The 24390-nt window shown below is 36.5% G+C and overlaps 3 protein-coding genes across 5 annotated transcripts in view; 1 reads left to right on the top strand and 2 right to left on the bottom strand.

Annotated features, from left to right (window-relative positions):
* Nucleotides 1–24390, bottom strand: part of LOC113711208 (uncharacterized) — a 195439-nt gene that overhangs the window by 19985 nt on the left and 151064 nt on the right. The gene's annotated exons all lie outside the window — the stretch shown is intronic.
* Nucleotides 11635–21900, top strand: LOC113712717 (uncharacterized). Of its 3 annotated transcripts, none has more exons than XM_027236251.2 (6): nt 11635–11867; nt 13263–13829; nt 14122–14271; nt 14601–14717; nt 17322–18211; nt 21003–21900. In XM_027236251.2, the coding sequence occupies exons 1-6, from the start codon at nt 11762–11764 to the stop codon at nt 21660–21662; spliced, it is 2490 nt and encodes an 829-aa protein (XP_027092052.1). In that variant the 5' UTR covers nt 11635–11761; the 3' UTR covers nt 21663–21900. The 3 variants fall into 3 exon arrangements, with proteins under 3 accessions (XP_027092052.1, XP_027092054.1, XP_027092053.1); XM_027236253.2 differs by lacking the exon at nt 21003–21900 and adding an exon at nt 20072–20433; XM_027236252.2 differs by lacking the exon at nt 14122–14271.
* On the bottom strand, nt 18893–20089 carry LOC140015500 (DNA polymerase I B, chloroplastic/mitochondrial-like). Its single transcript, XM_072068131.1, has 3 exons — nt 20015–20089; nt 19651–19842; nt 18893–19544 (listed from the first exon to the last, which is right to left on the bottom strand). The coding sequence occupies exons 1-3, from the start codon at nt 20018–20020 to the stop codon at nt 19347–19349; spliced, it is 396 nt and encodes a 131-aa protein (XP_071924232.1). The 5' UTR covers nt 20021–20089; the 3' UTR covers nt 18893–19346.

Raw genomic sequence — 24390 nt, 5'->3', positions numbered from 1 at the left:
AGTATTTGTACTTGAATTGGTGAGTGTACCACTCCCCTCACTTGTTGCTTAACTTGATGTCTGCACTTGCAATCTGTGATCTGAATGATTGTACTATCTGTTTAATCTGTTTGAGACGAGGGTATACTTTATCACACTCGTTCTCTTGTCTGTCTGTATGCCTCTTGACTATATGTAATCTGTTATCTGTATTTGAATCTGTTATCTGTATTTGAGTCTGTTCAGACGTCGTTTGGAGACTGGTATCCAACAACCTTTCTGTGACCTCTGAGCTCAACACCTGTGACTAGTTACTCAAGTCGGGCCGGCAAGGGCCTGGTCGATTAGATAACGAACCATGGTAGTCTGTTTCAGGAATTTTTGGGTATTGAGACCCTTAATTCCGTTATACTCGAGTATTACCACTTCTGTTCTGTTCTGCATTCGGGCCCGGTAGGGGTATGTTTGGTGGACGAAAATTGGTGTAAAATGGGGTCTACGGATATGTTGGTTCTATGTACGTTGACGGAGAGTCAACGGGTTCGGATCAAGTACTGCAGATGGAAATCTGGCTCCTGAGAGCCATCTGTATCCTTCCTTTTGAATCACTGTGTCTAAATGCTTTCCTTTATATCTGGTATATGTATCTGATTGATTAAACGTGAAAGGCCATGATTTTACCCCTATATGTTTGGTGCCTCATTAAGCGTAAGCTCACCCCTTTCTGTTGTTTTTGTTTTCCTTACAGGGAACCACTTTTGGGGACTATGATGTTTTGAAGCACGAGTTGAGTTAGTTTTAATATATTTTGTAAAGGTCCTCAATAGTTGGAAAAACTCTAAATGTGTTTTGATCCAATTATCTCCCTTTTGTTTTGTAAATTACAAACGTATGTGTATAACACTGTTTACCCTGTTTATGTGTCCTATTTGGTTTGGAAATGTTTTTCCGAGTTGTATGACATGGCACCCACTATTCATCGACGGTTTTGATTTTCGTTTGGCTATTTTGCGATTTTGACTTGTTTGAGCGCACTTTTATTCTCCCGGAACGTTTTAGATCGTGTTTAACTGCACCGTTAGTCCTGGTGAGAGTTGGGCAGGCAGTCCGCTAACCTCTTTGGTTCGCCTCAGGGGAAGGTGGAGCTGTCACAGGTGGTATCAGAGCCATTTCGCTTGGTCTCTGCGCGGAGTGAGATTGGGGCCAAGTGGTGTTATGGTCCTACATTTGTGCATGTGTCTAAGGGATTAAGTGCTCTTTTGAGCGTAAACTATGAACCGTGCATGTGATAAGTGTAAAACTCTTTATCAGGAGACTTGAGGAAGATAGATATGTTTGTCGGGAAGGAATCTTTAATGGGGATGATTTACTCTTGGGACCGGCCGGCTCGAGTTGTGAATTATCTTAGATGAGATTCTTGCGCCCGGATACGGAAGAGATGAGAGTCTAGGTTAGAAAGGACTTGGGCGAACTAGAAATGTGATTCTATGGAATTTCGTGTGGTTTGTTCGGGTGTTAGTAAGCATGATTAACCTGGATTAAGATATAAATTGGAGCATTCTCGTCGATTAGGGATGGAGGCCTAGAAGGGAAATAACTTTTCGTTAGTTATTTTGTACTTGTGATCTAGTTTGTCTGTAGTACTTTTGGATGACCCGCTACTTTCATGGATTTCTCATATTTGTATCTAATTGATTGTTACTGTGTGACTAGTTCGGTACAGCTGTGTTATGTATATATGCTTTTGATCTGTGTATTATGTATCTTTAATATGATCTTTGTGCCTCGACCTTAGATTGACTTAGATCAATGGAGGGCACTCGTAGTGGACGAGGCCGTGGGCGTGGAATTAGACAACCCACGTCGGACAGGGGCGCTAGGGAAACCTCATCTGGACCTAACCCTGACCCTAGAATTGACCCCAACGTTCAAATAGCCGCTGCTATGCAGCAAATGACCAACTTACTGGTACAAGTGGTACAGCAACAGGGTCAACAAAATCCTAACCCTAACCCTGGGAACCCTGGCAACCATGTGGAGAGCGAAGACAGGGCTCTCGACAGATTCCAGAAGTTCGCCCCACCGAAGTTCATTGGGGGGCCCGACCCGGATGTCGCCGAAAGGTGGTTCGAGAAAATGGTAGATATTTTTGCTGCCTTGCACTATACCGAGGAGAGGCAGGTAACCTTTGCCGTCTTCCAGCTAGAAGGGGCGGCCCGTTTCTGGTGGAACGTCATTCGACAGAAGTGGGAACGGGAGCAGACGCCCCGGACCTGGGTGAACTTCATGCGAGAGTTCACTGCTAAATTTTTCCCTCCTCTAGTCCAGGAACGGAAGGAAGATGAGTTTATCCGACTTCGCCAAGGGGCCCAGTCTGTAGCGGAATACGAGAGTCAGTTCACCCGCCTGTCCAAATTTGCTCCTGAGCTGATCATGACCGAGCAGCGGCGAATAAGGCGTTTTATCCAGGGTTTGAACGTAGAAATTCAGAAGGACCTTGCGATGGCCCAAATTAATGCTTTTAGCGAGGCCGTAGAGAAGGCGCAACGAGTAGAAAAAATTTAGACTGCAGGTGAAAAACTTTCAAGCCAAGAAAAGGGGCTTTCCTGGGAGTAGTTCTGAGCAAGAAGGTACAAGTACGCCCCCTAAGATTGGAAAGGGAAACGGGGGAGTACGACAACCAGAGATATCGCGTGATGTCTCTCAGGAGGGACCGGTCTCTGCTACTCGTGGTCCCTATGGATATTGCGGAGGGCCAAATCATACGGAGGCAAATTGTTGGAAAAAAGAGGGGAAAATGTTTGCACTGCGGAAGTGCCGATCATCGGATTGCTGACTGCCCAGTTCGATTACGAAAAGGAAAAGGGACCTCGCAACCCATTAAGACTAACCCTGGACAGTCGGAAAAAGAAGGGACTGGATCCAAGGTACCGGTTCAGGTGTACTCTTTAGAATACCATCAGGGTCCTGACTCGTCTGAGGACGTAGAAGGTATGGTCCGTTGGGTACCTTAGATTTTGATAGATTCCGTTGATAAGAAAATTTCGAGAACGAAATTTCTTTAAGGGGGAGAGAGTGTGAGGACCCGTACTTTTCTTAATTTCTAGGTTTTATTTTCTTTTAATTGCACGTTTTTCCATATTTTCTTTATTCAAAAAAATTTAAAAATAAATTTGATGAGTAAATATAGTTTTAAAATGATTTTTCTAGTATCGGTTAGTTTTTGAAAAATTAAGAGCGTATATCGGATGTAGGACCCGCTAGTGTGAAAAGTTCGGTAAAATTCGGCCAATTAGGTTAAGTGTTGGATATCGGGTTTATTTTAACAGGTGTTAAGAGATAATTAGAGGATATCATTTGGATGAGTGTTGAGGAAACAAAAGGATAGCTTAACATTTAATGAAAGTGACAAGTGTCACTTGAAGATTAATTCTTACTTGTTGACCACTATTCATGACTTTACCAAATAAATCAAAATTGACTAAAATTACTCTTCATTTTCAAGTTTCATGGCCGAATATCCTCAAGGGAAAAGAAAGGAAAAGCTCTCAATTTTCTAGTCTCCAATCTTGCCCAATCTTTCAATTCAACCGTTTAATCTTCAAATTACTCCATAAAACCTCTTAGTTTGGTGATATTAAGGTTGGTTGTGAAGTTGTTTAGAAGGGTAAGGTGGTTAGTTGCTTCCTTTCTTGCATTTTAAGGTGAGTATCTAAGGAACTCCTCTTTTGTTCTTGATGATGTTTAATTAATGGCTTGTGGTAGCCTAAGAGGTGTTTTTGTGGGTTATTTCATGATGTTAGTGAGATTGATGACATTTTTCTATTTATTCATGATTTTTCTGTTTTAAGATGATTACTATTGTGTGCCCATGTATGATGGTTGGAAATGATCTAGAATGAAGTTAGAGGGTGTAAGTTGTGGTTAATTGCGGAAAATTTCCACATTGAAAGGAAATTCTGGAAATTAGGGTTTCAATTCAACCATTCTGCCCGGTACTGTTCCTCATAGGTAGAGGCTGAATTAGCCTTGGATTAAAACATAAAAGTTGTAGGGAATGATATTTTATAGATGCCTACAAAATTTCAGGCCAATCGGAGCAATGTAACTTGTGAAAAGACTGAAATACCCCTGCTGCCCTGTTTCTACCCGAACATGCTAATCAGCTTCTGTAATTAGTTGTTTTGACTAGGAATACTACTGATTTGGTTGTCGATGTCTTCTTAAGAAATATAGCCTGGTATCTTAGCTTTCGGATGGCTTTAGAATCACTTGAATTGGACTTTGGTAGCCTGAATTATGGTTGTTTAACCAGAATGCAATTTGCTAACATGTTTATGCGGTTCCGATTTGGTACATTGCAATTTTGACTTAGTTGCACTACAAACTGGACTGAGTGGCCTTCTTCAATATTGTAGCCCTTTCTGTTAGCTTCGAAACGGTGTATATTGTACCTCCATCCTATAATTGTAGTGCCAGTTGTGTCCAATACGCTAAACAACATCAAAACTATTTTTGGGTTTTAGGGATTAACTTTCATTTCCAGTCATTTTCCTAGCTAAATTTTGTACTTGAATGACTTTGATCCTATTGAACGGCCGTTGTGATGAATTTATATTACGTATGACTTTGGGGTTGATTGAGGAAAATAATGAAGCCATAAGTGGTTGGGAAAATAGGTAAATACAGAGGGCATGCTGCCCAAAATTTTAGCGCTATGCGATTCTTTCAAGTTGAGTTGATCTTGGTAAAAATGATGGGTTTTAGGAGTTGTTTGTAACCCTAGGACCAACTGTTATTCTTTTTGCTCAAAAGTCATATTTTATTCCTTTGTACTAGTACTTGTACTAGTACTTAACATGGAAAGGCGTACGACATGTAGTCGAGCCTCACTTGTGCATTCCGTTTACTCGATTTTGGATATGAAACCTTCAATTGGTTTACTTTGATGATTTTAGGGTTTCTTGACGATTAAAGCCAATCTGAAGTGAAAACTTTTGAAGTATCTGTACTTGAACCGGTGAGTGTACCACTCCCCTCACTTGTTGCTTAACTTGATTTCTGCACTTGCAATCTGTGATCTGAATGATTGTACTATCTATTTAATCTGTTTGAGACGAGGGTGTACTTTATCACACTCGTTCTCTTGTCTGTCTGTATGCCTCTTGACTACATGTAATCTGTTATCTGTATCTGAATCTGTTATCTGTATCTGAGTCTGTTCGGACGTCGTTTGGAGACTGGTATCCAACGACCTTTCTGTGACCTCTGAGCTCAACACCTGTGGCTAGTTACTCAAGTCAGGCTAGCAAGGGCCTGATCGATTAGATAACGAACCACGGTAGTCTGTTTCAGGAATCTTTGGATATTGAGACCCTTAATTCCGGTATACTCGAGTATTCCCACTTCTGTTCTGTTCTGCATTCGGGCCCGGTAGGGATATGTTTGGTGGACGAAAATTGGTGTAAAGTTCTATGTACGTTGACGGAGAGTCAACGGGTTCGGATCAAATACTGCAGATGAAAATCTGGTTCCTGAGAGCCATCTGTATCCTTCCTTTTGAGTCACTGTGTCTAAATGCTTTCATTTATATCTGGTATATGTATCTGATTGATTAAACGTGAAAGGCCATGATTTTACCCCTATATGTTTGATGCCTCATTGAGCGTAAACTCACCCCTTTCTGTTGCCTTTGTTTTCCTTACAGGGAACCACTTTTGGGGACTATGATGTTTTGAAGCACGAGTTGGGCTAGTTTTAATATATTTTGTAAAGCTCCTCGATAGTTGGAAAAACCCTAAATGTATTTTGATCCAATTATCTCCCTTTTGTTTTGTAAATTACAAACGTATGTGTATAGCACTGTTTAACCCTGTTTATGTGTCTTATTTGGTTTGGAAATGTTTTTCCGAGTTGTATGATATGTCACCCACTATTCATCGACGGTTTTGATTTTCGTTTGGCTATTTTGCGATTTTGACTTGTTTGAACGCGCTTTTATTCTCTCGGAACGTTTTAGATCGTGTTTAACTGCACCGTTAGTCCTGACGAGAGTTGGGCAGACAGTCCGCTAACCTCTTTGGTTTGCCTTAGGGGAAGGTGGGGCTGTCACAGATTACATTTAACCTACGCTAGCCAATGAGCAAAATGCTGTCAAACGATGTTAATTCCTCCATAGTCTAGCCCGGTGTCCTCAACAATGTTAGTTTTACGAATGGAAATCACACCGCTATAGTTCCTACCTATCATCATGGTAGCTTTTCAGTTGTTTTTATCAGTTTCGTCTTCGATCACCCTACATGTTGACCTATTGATAACTTAGGGATGCAAAGCATGGTATATTTAAACTTGGTAATTTTTGTTTTTTTATGTTAAGATATAAGAGACCTAATTCAATTAATTATGCTCTTGTGTAATTATATTTATTCAAGTAAATTGTGGTAAGACTTAGCTAAACATATAATGGAATTTAGACTTTCTGGATTCAATGACAGATCTATCACCATTATAGATGCATATTTGCGCCATTTGTACATGAATTTCCATATTAGAAAATTATGTGTATTGCATTATATATAGAAACCGAAAATTATGTATGTTAAACTTAAAACTGGGCATTGTTGCGCCAATGCGTGGCAGCCAAAAACTAGTTATCTTATAAATGCAGCTCCCTTGTCTTGCTTCACAATCCACCAATTCTAGTTCCTACTTGTCCAGACAAAAGAAAGGGAGAGCACCAAGAAAGGGAGCTGCATTGCTGAAACCAGTCAATACTACAAAAAAAAAAAGAGCAAATTTACTTTTGTTCAAAGTCTCTAAATTTATTCCACGCTTGTCAAATAAGATCAATATTGTAGACAATCTCAACTAAATTATAGACAATCATCACTTACATTTACTACAAATTCAATGGTTTGTACAGCAAAACAAATTCTTTTACTCAAGAACTTTTTGACTTATGATGCATAATTTTCAAATAAAACATGAAATAATAATTCGTGACATCTTAATATATTATTCCACCATTTTTAAGTTCCTGGAATATAAGAAACTAATCCATTATCTAATATTAAGTCCCATGTGATTCTCTCTTTCGTACCAATTGTCACAATAAAGCTGACTGAGAAGTAGAGATGTTCATCAATCTTTTGCATCCATTATCATCCAAATTCAAGAGAGAAGAAAAGATGCCCTGCCGTGATCATGGAGTGACTGGAAAAAATTAAAACTACTGTGATTCAACACTCAAGAGATCATTTAAAAGTACTGATGCTTTAAAACTTAACCCTGCAACAATCAAGAGATCATTCTTGATCACGTTGTAATGGACGTAGTACTTTCTAGCATGTAACACAAAGAATATTCACTTTTATTTTTTAACTATAAATTTGTGTAGACATGAACTCTATTATCATGAATGTAGAGAAGAAAGGGTGATCAAAGAAAAAATAAAACCATAATTTATCGAGATGGAGTATGACATTTGGATGTTCCGCAACCCAGAGATGCTTATGAAGATCAAAGGTGGTAAGAATTAGTAGTGTTTTGTGCTTTTTTGGAATATATTAAAATCAAAGCTCATTAAATTTTTTCATTCAGATTACTTGAAAATGAATTAATTTGTTAATTAGGTTATTGCAAAGCTTTAGTTAATCCGAGTTCAACCCCTCCAATTAATTAAGAAAAGGGCAAGCTTCAGTTGAGTTCAAGCTCCACAAAATTATGTATCGAGTTTTGGAGAAAGATACCCAGCTCTACTTAAACCCGTTTTTTTTCATAGAAGTATTCATGAATTAATATTGTCTGAGTTTATAAAAGTAATGACATAATGCGCAAAATTTTTGTGTATTTATCTAAGAGCTTCATGTCAATGCATAAATTTGGGGTTTCTACTCTGGTTACGTAATTATAAAATACCAATTTGGAAACATCAAATGTGGGGATTTAATTTATTTTCTTTTTAAAATGGGTTAGACCAAACTCGAGCAATGTCGTAATATTAATGTGGTTTGAGCTTGTGCTTTAATATACTACCCATTAATCCCCTTATAAGAACTAATTCTTGTAGCACCCTCCTCCTAATTTTCACAATGTTTCTTTATTGGTTTTCTCGGACTGGTATCATAAATAAAAAAGAAAGGGGAATGGCTCGCCTATCCCACCGAGCCAAAAATAGATTATGTAAATGAGTTGAAAAAAAAAGAATACAATTTTTTTATTTTAAGTATGACCTGGTCCCAAAATGGATAAAGAAACAAAAAGAATTGGAAAAATGGCCATTTTCGTCCCTAAACTTTTTTGGCCCGTCGATTTAGTCCCCAACTTTTATTTTTGGCCAATTTAATACATGAACTTAATTTTCGGGTCCAATTAAGGCCTTCTACGGCGGCGCCACCACCTAAAAGTAATTTAGCTCCTAATTTAACATTAAACAAGGGCATTTTGGGAACTTCAGGTATGAATTGTAATCAAACTGAGTAAATTAAAAAAAAAATCGACTTTCCTATACCAATCCCCACAATCAAAATTAGAAAAGTGAAGAAACAAACCCCAAAAAAAAAATCGCAATCCTATTAACATTCAATTATAGGTGGCGGCTTTCGTGCCAAAGGAACAGCATCGCAAGCGGTGCCATTTTCTTCGCCGCCGCCGCCTCCAGTTACGCCGCCTCCTGGCAGTTTCCTCTTCGGCTTGGCCTCTTGCAGCATTGATACTACATCCCTCATAGTTGGACGGTCAGCCGGATTTCGACTGGTGCAGATCAATGCAATTCTTAGCACTAGCATCATTTCCTCCCTCACGGAGGCACACAACGCACCAGCATTTTTGTCGAGAGTATCAAGAAAACCATTTTTACTCTTAATCTTAGACCTCACCCAATCTACTATACTATTCCCATCCCCAAATTCTGCATCCACAGATCTTTTCCCGGTCAAGATTTCCAATAACACCACGCCGTAGCTATAAATATCACTCTTCTCATCGACTTGCAGCGTGTAAGCATATTCTGCAAAAAGAAATCGCAGCAACTTCAGAGAGATTCATTGCAAAAAAAAAAAAAAAAAACAAATGAACGCTGAAAATTTGAAAAGGAACAAGCTGGAAAAACATGGTAGCATTTTGGCCTCAACAGCCCAAAGCATTTGACTTTGGATACTTGTCAAGGCATGGAGTACAAATTATCTTGGCCTGAAGTTCCCAAAATGCCCTTGTTTAATGTTAAATTAGGAGCTAAATTATTTTTAGGTGGTGGCGCTGCCGTAGAAGGCCTTAATTGGACCCGAAAATTAAGTTCATGTATTAAATTGGTCAAAAATAAAAGTTAGGGACTAAATCAACGGGCAAAAAAAGTTTAGAGACGAAAATGACCATTTTTCCAAAAGAATTCTATTTAAAACATTAGATCTCCTCTATTATCTCATTATCTCAATTAAGAGGGATCGTTGAAAGGACAGGTTCAAATCACGATCAATTCCTTTTTCAAATCTTGTTGTAATGCTCAAATCCTTCCACATGCCATAAATGACCCACGAGAAGAAGACACCTTAAACTTTAATGAATGTCACACTACAAGTGAGAAGCCAAAGTTCAGTTCTCTATCTCTCTCCCTTTTTACTTTTCCTTTTTCTTTTGTCACTTCAGCAGCTAGGCTAAACTTTTTCTTTTGCCATTTCAGTTTTCTGTTAATTGAACTAAATTGGCACGAAATAAAGTTTAGATATTAGATCGTCTCATTAACCAATTCCAGGTGTAATCATCGACACCAAAACTACTTTAACAAATGGTATCAACCCTAGTTGGTGATACAACATTGTTGTTGTTGGACCCATTCCATTCTCTTTTGTTTGAGTTATTGAGATCTAAGCTTTGAAAACAAAATTGAAAGGAATATAAAATCTTAGAAAGCAGTGATACTAATAATAAGAGTTTCGAAAACAGTGTTAGCACTCATTATGAGTGTTTTTTTTTTTGCCAATAATTAATTAACAGAAAATATCTAATGTATGAATACAATGAATATAAGTCTGTGCATTTACATGACAAGTTATATGTAATTTAAATATATTGACAAATGCTCACTAGTCACCATTAGAAATTATTATTACCATTGTTTTTGTCATTATTATTAGGAACCCTCCTGAATTTTAATATGTGAATTTGCCAGTCACCAAATTGCAAGGACTCCAACCAGCAAGGGAAGGTGGTCGCTGGATGAATTTTGAAGCGTCTAAAATAAAAAGGTACACAAGGGGCAGTATGACGCGATTAGAAGAAAGATCAAATTAAACAGTTTCTTTCTCTTTTCTTTCAAATCATTTCCTGATGCGTCTATTTGAAGTCATATGCACCTAAATATACAGGAAGAACTTACCGGAGAGAAAAGGAATAAATTTTATTCGGCATAAGCAAAAGTTAGAAGGATGTTGGCATCAAAAATAATATAATACATGATATTAATTAAACTTTCATTGTTTGAAAAAAGTCCAAATTACATTGCACAAATGTTGTAAACCAACCTTATACATTTTCCATTGCAATTGGTCAACTATATATTATTTAATTTTTTTTAACATTGTTTTATTGGTTTTATAGTTTCTTCCATTTCTTTACATCTTTTGCTCAAACCACCACCAGAGGATGGAAAAGTGTATATTTTTAAATTTAGCGTTTATCCCCAAAGTTGGGAAGTGTTTGATCTTTGCCTCTTCAACCGCTGTGTTTGGGATGCCATTTTTTTTCAAAAAAATTTTATATTTTTTATGAATACATTTTTCAATTATTTTTTTACCTCACATATATCAAATTATTATAGTATATGTTTCTACAAAAATTCCAAAAATTAGCCGTCCAAATGGGTCCAATTTTCTTAACTTATGCGGCTTTATGGCGTCTTTCTTGATAATCCACCAAAGCTTCTTTACCTGACCAGAGGCCCCAATCAAATGAAAGGGCGAGAACTGGAAAAGCGAATGTACCAATCATTCTGGTAATAAAATTGCAAGCAGTCAATTCAAAAAAAAAAAAAAAAGAGCAAATGTGCTTTTATTCTGTCGGTTGTCTCTAAATTTCAATGCACACTTAGTAAAGACGTCAATACTGCAGTCTATCCTCAATTAGTTTAGAGAAAATGATCACAAAAATTTAATCTTTGTACACCCAAATAATCTTTTTGTCACTTTGAGAAATTTCAACTTATGTCGCACAATATTCAAATGAGTAACATTCTTCATGGATGGGACATTAATTCATTATCTAAAACTAAATCATATGTGATTTCCTCAATCGGTACCATTTTCACAAGAAAGCTCACTAACAAGTAGGCAAACGATAATTAAGATAATAAGAACTGTTCTGATTATGTTGGAATAATTCATCATCTTGGATGTTCACCAATCCTTTCATCCATAAACATCAAGAACACTAAAAAGACAAAAAGAAAAAGAGAAAGATATAAAGAAGATGCCCTGCCCTGATTACGTAGGGACCAGACAAAATTAAAAGCACTAGTGTACTTCAACATTAATTCGTCATCATTGCCCATTGCAGAGTACTTTTTGTGTTTGGAAGACTCTTTTTATCAGTAAAATCTAATGCCAAAACTTAACCCTGCAACACTCAAGAGATCATTCCTAACAGTGTCACAGGAGCTGGAAGTACTTTTGATACCAGCATGTAACACACTGAATGCCCGCTTTTTTTAGATATAAATTAGTCTAAAACTTGAGCCTCGATTATCACAAGCAAATTAAGACCAAAGAGAAGAAAAATATAATTTTTTGAGATGAAGGGCAACACGCATAGTGGGATGGTAGCCAGCATGCGTGGTGCGATGGACGACAGCATGATCGGTGTGCGCGACTTGAAATTTCTTGAGAAGATGAAACAAGGTAAGAATTTTTTTTTTTTGGGTGCTTTGTCAGAGGATTATAAATGAAAGCTTCATAGATTTATTCATTCCGCTTACCCGTCAAAGTCTTGATTGCTAATTAGGCGACTGTAAATTTTCGTTTTGAGTTTATACCATATCCGATCATAACCTTGTGCTCTTATATTTTTTTCAGACTTTGGAGTGAGAAATGGAACAGGAACCCTATTGGCCAATCCTATTTAGGACCCATTTGAGGTTGCATAACTTATTGAAAAGTAATTCTCTAATAGGGTTTTTAATTAAAATACTTATTAACTACTTAAGTGCTTTTAAATATATTATTTAGAGATATAATTCAATAAGTACATATTGTATTGGATAATATATAATTTAAAATTTTTTAAAAGTGTTTATCTCTTTATTTGGTTCATAATATAAGATAAAATGATTACATTGGATGTTTTATTTTTGAAATCACAAAAGGTATTTTAAAAGTACCAAATTTGAGTTTTTGCTAAAAATGTTTTTAATACCAAAAGCTCTATTCCTAATTTTATGGGATGATATTCACCAAACATTTTAAAAGTACTTTTAACACATAAAACTGTTTTTTTTCACCAAAAACACCGCAACCCCAAACGAGACCTTAATTGAGTTCAAACTCCACAAAACTTCTGAAGAAAGATAGGCTCAGCCCTACTTTTTAGGCCGGAATACAAATTATTTTAGGTATTAGCGTTCGCAAGTTAATCTTGCATAAGATATTATTATAATGAGTAATGAATTAGTACACAGAAATTTGTGCATCTTTCTAGCAGTTTCATGTCAATGCATAAAATTTAAAACTTATATCCGAGTTCTAACTCCTTCGTGAGATGGTACTGTACTCTAACGCCACATGACATATATTTGGATTACTTTTGTGTGACAAAAGATATATGTCCTAACTCACAACTATAGGGTAATTACTTTGAGCACAATTTTATAAATACCAATAATTTTGTCTCATTCCCTATTTTGAGTTTTATTTCAATTATTTTTTCTTTTTATTCTTGGTATTCCTTGGGTGGAGATGAACAATTATTGCCTTTGTTTTCTTTATCGTTCTTCTAATTTGACAACTATTTGTTAACTCAAAAAAATAAATATACATTATTTCCTAAATTTGGTTGTATCTTTCTTGCGTTGCATGTTGGTAATTTTGACTTAGCATAAACTAGTAGCTTCCTAGGAGAGGACAATATGCTTGGCTGTTATTCCTTATGAAACGAATTCCATAGGGTGCAAGCAGACTTTTGGAAATTTTGAGGATGGACAATTGGCCAACGTACCATGCTTGACCGAAGCTTGGCCTTTTTTTTCCCCCTCTTTTCTTTTTTGCTTTTTAGCTCAGCCTATTCTTGCATATTGGTAGGTAAAAAGCAATTCAAGGAATTGGAGGATCAACAAATTGCTAAAGCTGTTACAACCAAGCTCCCAGAACTCTACAGAGCAGCAATGGAAGGAAATTGGAAAGACGCTTGTAGCGAATTTCGTTCCAATCAAAATGCAGAGACAGCAAAAATCTCCAACCTTGGCATGACAGCCCTTCATGTGGCAGCTAGCTGTGGCCAGTCGGAGTTTGTGCAGAAGCTTGTGGGGAGGTTATCTGAGAAGGAGGTTGAAGCCAGAGACCAACTCGGCCGAACTGCTCTTCATCACGTGGCCTTAGCTGCAGGTGTGGACGCTGCCAAAGCAATGGTGAACAAGAACCCAAATTTGCCTTACCTTGGGGATGTGAACAAACATACTCCCCTCTTCTATGCTGCTAAATGGCGAAAACCGTCAGAAAGCAAGAATATGGTGGAATATCTCTACGGAGTTAGTCGGGAAGAGAATTTGCCTCGTGACCTTGAGAGTGAGAGAAGAGATGTTTGCAATGCCTTCACGGATAATTCAGGCCCCGATCTCATTGTGGCAATCACTGCTTCGGGGTCATATGGTGAGCCTGGCCACCGTACAGATAAGCTCTATACATATATGTGTGGCAATCTTATGAAGTTATTGTGCAAAATTTCTGATTCATAATAATATTTTTTTGAAAAAAAAATCCTTCAATTTTTAATTAGAGGAGAAAATAAAGGTTAATTTCCAGGACATGGGGTGGTGGCGCTCCCTGCCCCAATTTCCATCCTTGCCTCTAAGATAACAAAAACTCTTTGAAAAAGCTCAATTGCATCTATAAAATTCTTTTCAACCAAAGAATCTAAAATGATCATAGATTTCTTTTACAGATACTGCATTGCGTATCCTTAAGAGATATCCGAAGTTAACTCTTAAAAAAAATGACAAAGGAACGTCCATACTTCATGTACTTGCAATGAAGTCTAAAGCATTTCTGAGTGGAAATAAACTTTCTCCATTGATATCCTGGATGTATGATTGTAAGTACTCATTTTCGAATCTTCACCCTTAGAATTTCTGGTTCGCTTAAGGTATATTCCACATATGATATTTCATTTTGCTTGGACAATGTGTCTATATATACAAGATACATATACATTTATATATTTACACACACTCTTAATTATATGCTTTCATAAGTAAAATTTGCGACGTAAAAGTTATTTCTTTCATTTCCAACTCATTACTGTAGTATAGGATTTCTATCTTTTTTGTAAAAAAAAAAAGTACATTGATATGCGATAGGTAGTTCTTCAGTTTATTAGTTCCAATTTTTGTGATTTTATTCTAATTCTCCGTTAATCTTTAGTGGTACCAGTTGACGACGAGGAAACAAAACACGAAGATTCGACAAGTGATGGTGCTAACAGCAAGAATCGATGCTCAGCAGCTTCATTCTTTAAATTTATGAGCAAGTTCATTAAAGGTTTGGAAATTTTGTGTCTACTTTATCTCCGTTTATTAATCTAATTTGACGTTGGGGGAAATGAAACAATAACGAATATTAGTTCATTATACTCCTAATTTGGGTGGTTAAAAATGTTTCTTTAGGATTAATTACATCTACATCCTGTGAGGTTTAACAAAATTATGAAATCTATCCTATGACAAAACATTTACCAAATGCCCCCCTCAATTACCGTTAAAAATAATGCTTGGATCAGTACAAATGCAAATCTGAAAGCCCCAAAATACTCTTTTATAAATTGAGTTAATTACAATTACCTTCCTTAAGGTCTATCCAAATTATGTTTACCTCCCCTAATATTTGTCCAATGGAAAAAATGAACCTCATAATTTATCCAAATTAGTTCAAAACTTTAAAATGAATAACTTCTATTAAATAAGAGTACATCTTTTCTACATTGTTAGTGTAAACTTGTTTTACACTAGTGATCCATGATATTGTGCCACCTCAGCAATAGAAGTTGGTAATCCCTTATAATCAGTTGACTATCTTATCAAAATTATTTAATTGAATAAAATAATCCTTAAACAAAAAATAGAATTTCATGATATCTCAAACAATTTCTTCTCCTCCTTCACTTTTTTGTCTCAACCATCTCACTACCACTACTTTTTTTGCCCTTCCCAGACACCCAATAGGCTTGAAGCAATGTCCTTTTGCAATCAAAATATGCCCAATAAAACCTCCCATTAAGTTTGGACTAAATTGGAGTTTTGAATTGGATGTAAAGAAAGAAAATTTTCCTTTATGTCAACATGGATTTGAGGTTTGGATTGGAAAATGTGATTTTGTTTTCAAGTTATGTAAAATATATTCCAAAGAATTTGGGTGTAAAGAAACCTAATAGGTGGATCTAAAAAATCAAAATTGAAATGCTAAGGTTCCTGAAATTCTTCCCAACCTTTTTTTTAAGTGAGAGGTCTTGAATTCAGGACCTTCTACTTAGAATCCCTTTCATTTTACCACGTAACCCAACCCTCCTCCCAATTCTTCCCAACTTAATATATAACAATCCATCGATGTAAAGAAATTTGATAGGTCTGCCAATCAGGGTCAATAGACATCCATCTATGTCAATAGCCATTTCTGATTCCTTTAGGAGAGTTAACCTGCCCCCTATTTTTATGAAATTTGGAGGAGATTAGGATATTGTAATTAGATGTGAAAAAAGAAAAAATTTGGTGATTATGTAGTGTTCAAATTGGTAGAAATGATTTGGTTACCAAGCAAGAAGAAAAGAACAAGAAGGATAGAGAGAGTTAGAGGTCTTTCTTGAAGAAAGCTTCATCAATCACCTACACCATTGATTAGAGAGTTCCAGATGATATTAAATTGAAAGTTAATTAGCTTATTGTTTTATTTAATATCAATCTCCACTTTTTGTTTAATAGAAATGGATAAAACAGGTTATCCACTCTCATTCATGAGGTGGTACAATATTAGTGAGCCATCAGTGTAAAAACGTCTTACATTGACGGTGTAAGAAAAATTTGCTCAATCTTTTTTTTCCAACATTCTTTTGTCTCTCTATAGATTGCAATTAATTTAATGAAAATTCTAATCATATGGCATCAGAAACAATACTTTTTTGCTCTTCGGTGTAGTTTCTTTAGTCATCACTGTTAGATTTTTACATAAAAGCCCTTTTCCATGTTATTGTGCAAATAATCAAACTCTAGTTTTGAAAAGAGAGAATCAACTATTGCTTTTAAATCCACATTTTTACATAAATGCCCTTTTCCATGTCATTGTGCAAATAATCAAACTCTAGTTTTTGAAAAGAAAGAATTAGTTAAATTTAAATCCACATTTAAGCATTAAATTTTAAGGTTTCTATACAAAGCCAATCATTTAAATCTACATTAAAGGTCTAACAAAGACACTTATCTAGAATTATATTGAATATTATGTTATGGATAGAAAATCATATAACATAGCTAAATTTTATTATCATGCACCAAATTATCATTTCCCAGCCTTTTTTGGCCAAATTCTGCAGTAGAATAGCAGACTACACAAAATCAGCATCTCAAATGATTTTTGGTGAAATTCTACCACCGGTGGCAGAAGCCGCCATACCACTGTTATCGCTAGCATCATTCCACTCGAAGCTTTATTGGAAAATAAAGGAAAGTGGAAACAGATAAAATAAATGAAATAGAAATGCAGAGAAAGGAAGAAGAAAAAGAAATTAAAGAATAAAAAGCAAGAAGTGAAAAAAAAAAGAGAAACAGAAAAGGAACGGCGGCAATGCGGTGGTTGTAACTGGCTGCGAGAAACGGGAGATTTACTCGATTTTAACACCATTTTTAAACTTTAACTTCATGCGCTGAATCCTCAAGCCTGTAATTTTTTTTTGAATATTCTCGATTATTTTACAGTTAATGAACACTTAGTTCAATGAAGCCGAACACTCCTAGATCAAATCTCATGTTTTGATGAGGTATATCACAAAAAATTAAGCACTGGACCATTATTCTTAAAATATTTTTCCGAATAATCTTCAATATAAATGTAAAACTTGTGCGTGCTTACGTTACTTGTCTTTTCTATTTGTCTCAGGAATAAGAGAGATGTCAGAAGTAAAGCAAAGCCACGTGCTTGCGGTTAGACTTGTAAAGTTTGTATGTGATGAGTTACATAAGAAAGAAAAAGAGGAAGAGGAAGAGAAAAAGAAAGAGAAAGAGAAAGAAGAGAAAGAGAAAGAGCGGGAGAAAGAGAAGGAGCAAGAGAAAGAGCCAGAGAAGGAGCAAGTGGAAGAGCCAGAGAAAGAGCCAGAGAAAGAGATAGCGAAAGAGCCAGAGAAAGAGAAAGGGAAAGAGAAAGAGAAGGAGAAAGAAATGGACTTTCTTCTGCATTTCGTCATCCCTGAGGAAGAGCGAGAGAAAGGGAAAGAGGAAGAGAAAGAAATGGACTTTGTTCAGGATTTCTTCATCCCTGAGAATAGCACTGCAATCTTGCACTTAGCGGTGGAGCATGGAGTATTTGAGCTTGTAGAAAAGTGTCTAAAAGCTTTTCCTGATCTAATTTGGTATGCAGACAAAGCCCCCAGAAGTGTGCCGTGGCGTCATGCTCATTATACGAGCACAGTCAAAGGAAGTTTGGTGTGGAATGATGCCACTCAACATGCAGACACAGCCACCGCAAGTTCGAATCCGCCTGAATATACAGACACAACCTCTGGACATTGGAAGTGGCATGAGGGTCAATATGCAGACACAGCCACCGGCACCGGACGTTTGTTGTTGCATGTAGCTATTGAGCATCGCCGAGTGAAGATATTTAATCACTTGATCGATTACATTGGAAAAAATACTAAGGCGTATGCCGATTTAAAACTTGAAGGGAATAACAATTCTCTTCATTTGGCTGCAAATTTGGCTCCTACACCTCAACTCCAGTCTGTCCCAGGTCCTGCATTTCAGATGCAGCGAGAATTACAATGGTTTAAGGTAAGTAATGCAAATTTTTTTTTTTGTAATTCTATCTCAAAACCGTTTGTCAAATACTCTTTACTTTCCATATAAGATGCATGTGTACGTAGATATACCCCTTTAACTTTTAGGCACCCGTCACATTTCTAAACAGTTTTAGATTTTTTTTTTGGGTCACGCTTTTAGTAATACACCTATTTTGGTCCATGTTTTAGAAGGATACATGTCTCGATGAATTTGAAATAATAGGACAAGTAGTGTTTCCTCAAAATAAAATGTGGCATCAAAAAGCATGATAGCTGACCCAAAACTTTATGTTAATTAACATCATAGTCATAATTTTTGCATTCTGGTTTATGATGGTACACTACAACAAAAATGCCCTTTAGCGGCATTTAAAGGTGTCAGTATAGATAATTTAAGCTGACATTTTACTTTTCCTTACACCTGGGACGAGTGTTGTCCCTTCCAATGTGGGGATAGCCTCGTAGCATTAAAATGTGTCAGGAAAACTATGTTGTTATAGCATCTCATCTACCAACAAAAATATTTTTCTTGATAATTGAAAGTGTCAAGATAGCTATTCTACCACATTAGAATATTGCTTTAGAAGCTACGCTATGCTAACACTTTTAATTGCTAGGAATACATAGGTAAAGAGAAATTAATCACACCATATAATAACACCGAGATCCAATGTAGAACAACAAATAATCCTTCACTTCATTCATGCCACAATTATGTCAGATATACAAGTCTTTGAACTTTCCATTGAAACTCTAAGTTCTTTCAGAAGAAAAGAAACTATACTAATATACTAACTTCGCTATAGATGCCATTCCGTACCTATAAAAAAATCAAACAACTAAAAGGAGGACCGCCATTGCCTGAATTCAATGACATAACAATTCAAAAAAAAAGGAAAAAAAAGTTGATATTTAACTCCATGGGTCATCCCATCCCTTGGGGCCCTCTCTTTTGACAAAGTTTAACATTGCCTGGACAGCTTCCTGAACTCTGTTGGATAGGGCATGGTTTCCCCATTCAATTTCAACCTTTCTACACCACCCATTGCTCTGCACAGATTCAGGAGCTTCAAGTGAACAGAAATTTTTTTCTTCCCAAAGATGGTTTTGCATTGACACCTTACCAATCAACTCTTCACCAAGGCATAACCTAGCATCGGACATGACAGAAGAATCACGGTAAGGGCTTCCAGAGAATACCCACCTTCTAATCTTCTTGATGAATTCCACAATCGGGCCATGTGCATTGTATCAGCATGGAAACCAGCAAGTTTAAGTCCATAATTCCCTATAACATGGTTATCAAAGCTATAGTTGTGCCACACCTACAGAAAAACAAGCCAGTGCAGTTCCCCACATGGCATATAATCATTCGAAGAACTGATGAGCAACAAAGAGCCCCACACAGAATTACATACAAAAAATCTTTACCTTTTTAATTGACGGGTCTTCAAAAAAAGGAGCAAATTCAGCCAAAAGATTCCTCCCGTCCTCATCAAGAAGATCTACCCAGATACAAGACTTGCCATTTCCAAAATTCGCTTCCGGTCCACAATAAATACTGCAGCATACAATTTCTCCATGATCAACTGGTGTTTCCTGCTTAACATCAATCTTTGATACCTAGACATTAGCAGAAACCAGTAAAATGAGCTCCCAAAAAAAAATTGAATGCTACTGGAGAGAGCATGAATATTAAGCGAATAAGATAATTAAAGTACAGGATTCAACTGGTTGTATGCAAATGTAAAATAGTCTAAAAGCAAGTCAAATGAAAAACATACTTCCGTGTCACATGCATGGACCATATGCCTGTATTGATTTGTGAGCATACCAACCACTTCCTTTGCAGCAGAGACAGTATCAACCACAAGAACCTTGTCATAAATGCAACCAAGCCTCTCACGAAGATTTGACTGGATAATAGCTTCTGGTTCCACAGATCCTTTTCCTGTGGGGGTTCCATTTATTTTGTCAACACCAACAGACTTTTCAGCAGCAGCCTCCCTTTTTGTTACATTATGAGCACTGCCTTTATCAATTGAGGGATACTTTTCTTTCTGTTCTTCGAATAATTTTGGCAGGGAAATTTTAGGTTGGGAAGACTTTGGAGGTAACTGCATTGTCCTCGGAGAGATTTTCCAGTGTATATCTGCTTGTTGGCTATTTGATGTATAAGACTGTCTGCTACTTGAAAAGTTGTCCTTCATCTCACGATCTGGTGCAATTGTATTCACACTTACGATATTCGGTAGGCTAAGGTTTCCTGAAGAACAAGCTGAATCATGAACATTTCTGAACGAGAGAGGTGAATTACTAGTAGATGGACAAGATAAGTCATTATCAGTGCTTTGTTGTCTAAATTTGTGATCACTTCCATCTGTCAAACTAGGCAAACTAGAAGTCCGTTCAGCATGATAAGCTTCCTTTCTTCTCTTATAGTATTGAGTCACGTCACCCCAGGATTTGTAAGTAGGCCTCTGATAGTCATGCACAAACACATGACTCCTACTTGATATCTTCACAACGGAATGATCAGAAGCAGGGCCATTTGAGACATTTGAGAAGGATACGTAGCCAGAATGGGTTTTGCAATATTCTGGCCTGAGAGTCACGGTGTCATGAAAGTCCAAAGCCAACAAAATACTCAAATAAAATAAATGAAAATACATTATTTTGTCACACAAATACTCACGGTGGTAGTTTTTCTACAAAATTAATTCCCTAGTTTTAGCAAATGAAGTGCATCAACCTAGACAAGTCCTTTGATTAACTGCATGCAGGCTGTGGAAGAATTAGTTTATGATGAGTTAAAGACGGAAAAGAACTTAGACGACAAAACACCTCGAGAATTATTCTTCAATGAGCACAAAGATTTGCTAAAGGATGCAAAGGAATGGATGAAGGATACATCAAACTCGTGCATGGTGGTAGCTACTCTGGTAGCAACAGTTGCATTTGCTGCTATGATCACCGTACCGGGTGGCAATAATAGTAACACGGGCCTCCCTATTCTGGCCACGAAAAAACTTTTCGTAGCATTTTCCGTATCAAACGCATTGTCCATGGTATCCTCCGCTGTTTCTCTGCTCATGTTCCTCTCAATTCAAACATCTAGATATACAGAAGGGGATTTTCTGGATTCACTTCCCAAGAAATTGCTTCGAGGTCTACTTTCCTTGTTCATTGCTATAGCCACAATGATGATATCTTTCGGTACAGCAATTGGATTGTCACTTCAGACGAGGCTCAACTGGAGTTACATTCCCATCACAATCATTGCTTGTGTCCCTGTTATCATTTTCACCTGGTTGCAGCTTCCTTTGCTTTTGCAAGCGATCATAGTCGAATCTGGACCTGGCATTTTTCAGGGACAAAGGGATCGCAAGCTTTGGTGCATCAAGAAAATTGGCGGCCATCTTTTGGCATATGACAGGGTTTGACCTCATTCCACAATTTGCTGCTAATTAGTTCACCATTAGATGGCTTTCCCAAGAGTTGTCTGCATGATTACATTGTATTTCTTTTATTCTTTAAATTTTAGTTTTTGCGAGTTTCTTGTCTACGTTCATATGTCTTGTAATAAAATACCTACGATTGGTATTCACTCCCCATAAAATATTCAATAGAGTGTGCACACTATATATATATATAGGAGGTATCAAATTATTTCTTTGTTAATTTTGTCTTTTATAATTGTAAATGGTGTGTACTGCATAGCATACGGGACAGTTGTGGTGGTCTATCAATCTTCACTAGCAGTTGTGGAGTCTATCCTTTATCAATCTTCAGTAGCAGCTTCTCGGACATGAATTGTGCAAAATGTTAAACAAGATGTTCAGTAAAAGAGGATGCATGGGGTCATAGTTAACACTGAAAGATGGAAACTATCTTTCATATATACCACACTTGTTAGATATGCAAGAAGTTCAATTTGCAGGTCTGAAGAAAATTATTTGGCACGAAATTAGGAATATTCAATTTGGGAAAAGAAATTTTTTTTTTCTGATCGTAATTTGGTGGAAGTATTTACCATGTAAATCCCACGACTTTGGTGGAAGTATTTACCAAGTGGATGACACAAATAGTCAAATAACAGCCTTCTTCTAAGTAGGATATTTCAGTTCCACTTGGTAGAATGCTTGATCATGCTCAAATTGTTCTGTACCACAGAGTGATCTATGACCTGCAAATCATATAAAGAAAGCCATCAGGACAAACAAACGAAATTGCGTGACAGGAAATTTCCTCTGAAATTCATGTAATGAATTGTGTACAAATATCCAATCTAAGAAATTTTAAAACGTAGCAAAAAAAAAAGAAGTTGGAATATATCATATCTCACAACTAAAACCCGCAACCTAAAGCATGTTATGACAAATAAATTTTGTAAGGGAAAAGAAGAAGAAGTAACGGTTAATAAAATGATGTGAAAGTAATTGTTTGGAAGAAGAAGCATCAGAATATTTCCCTTGTTGGGAGAATCATCCGTCCGACGTAATGGCAGATACACGATTGCCAAAATTCAGCCCATCACGAGCAGCCTTGCACTGTCAAACCAAAATAAGGACTTAACAGTCATTTCAACAGTACTCTATGAAGCTTGCACTTAAAGATGAAAATGTACCGTACGAGATACAGTGTATAATGACAAAAAAACCCTCAAATCATATTATCAAAATTCAAAATTTGAGTTTGGCAGAACTCGTTCTTATATGATATAATAAAAATAAGGATGTTATACAACTTCTTCAATTAACAAGTGTCAATTAAATTAGCTAATGTACTAAAAGTGTAACAGGAAAAGTTGTAACGCAAAAGATTCTTTGCTTGGGTGTAATTATGAAATAATTGATAGACAATAAAATATTAAAATAAATGGGAAGAAAGAGGAGGATGAAAAGTTATGGGAAATCAAGGGTATGAAAGACTGTTGAATAATTTGAAAAATGTTACATCAACATATCAAAGTAGAAATGAGAAGAAAAAAAAAACAAAGAAATAGGCAGGTTCTTGGCTAACTTGGCAAGAAGTCTGGGCTGATGAACTGCCAGAGTATGGAAGAGGAGAAGAATGGTGGAACCGCGATGTTAAAGCAATATTTTAATTTTAAGTTCTAACAACTTATATTAATAATTAGTCTAATCTAAGTAACTGCTATATATGTATCATAAAAGTAATCTAACGGCTGGGACATGAAAAATAAAAGGGAAAAGAATATGTAACTGTCCCCCAATTGCATATTGCATATTTGTCCCCCCAAATGTCCCTCAATTGCTTATTGCATATCCAATTAGGGGCTTCACAAGTTTCAGTTCAAATCAGTTTGCCCCTCAGTTGTAAATAAGTAGATGTATGGTGTAAATGAATCTAGATAAAGTATAAACAAATAGGATTGTGATGTAAATAAAATGGGCATTTGGCCTCAACTGATTTAAATGAGAATTTGCGAGGCAGTAATCCATTGGATATATCTGCTTCAAATGTGTCCGATCTTAAATGCGGCTCCCCACGTCTTGCTTGATAATCCACCGCTTCTTACCTACACAACACAAGAAAGGGTGAGCACTTAGAAATTAATGAATGTATCAATCCTTCACATGCACTCAAGGAAGCTAGTAGTACACTGCTGGTTATAAAGTTGCATTGCCGAAATCGGCCGATCCTACAAAAGAGCAAATACACTTTTGCTCTATTTCTCTAAAGTTTATTCCACGCTTACCAACTAAGTTTGATATTGGAGACAATCCTCAACTAAATTAGAGACTATCACCAACCAAATTAAAAAAAAAATTGATCTTTGTACACTGATTTTTTTTTTTTTGCTCGAAAACTTGTCAGGAAACGTCGAATAATTTTTAAACAAAACTTGAAATAATAATTCTTCTTTTACATTTATTCCATTTTTAAGTTCTAATATACATATATATAAGAGATTACTTCATTATATAATACTAAGTCCCAAGTCAGTCTCCCTCTTGTACCAATTGTCACAATAAAGCTCACTTACAAGCAGTGAAAGATAATTGAGCTGATAAGAACGGTTCTCCTCCTGTTACAATAATTCATCTCCTCATGGGTTCAGCAGTCTTTTTCAATCATTAACATCAAAATTCCAAAAAGGGAAAAAAAAATGAGAGAAAAAAGATGTGATGTACTTCAACATTCGTC

Source organism: Coffea arabica, chromosome 10e (genome assembly GCF_036785885.1).
Source record: "Coffea arabica cultivar ET-39 chromosome 10e, Coffea Arabica ET-39 HiFi, whole genome shotgun sequence".
In the NCBI taxonomy this organism is placed as follows: Eukaryota; Viridiplantae; Streptophyta; class Magnoliopsida; order Gentianales; family Rubiaceae; genus Coffea; species Coffea arabica.
This window is presented reverse-complemented; position numbering and strand designations above follow the sequence as displayed.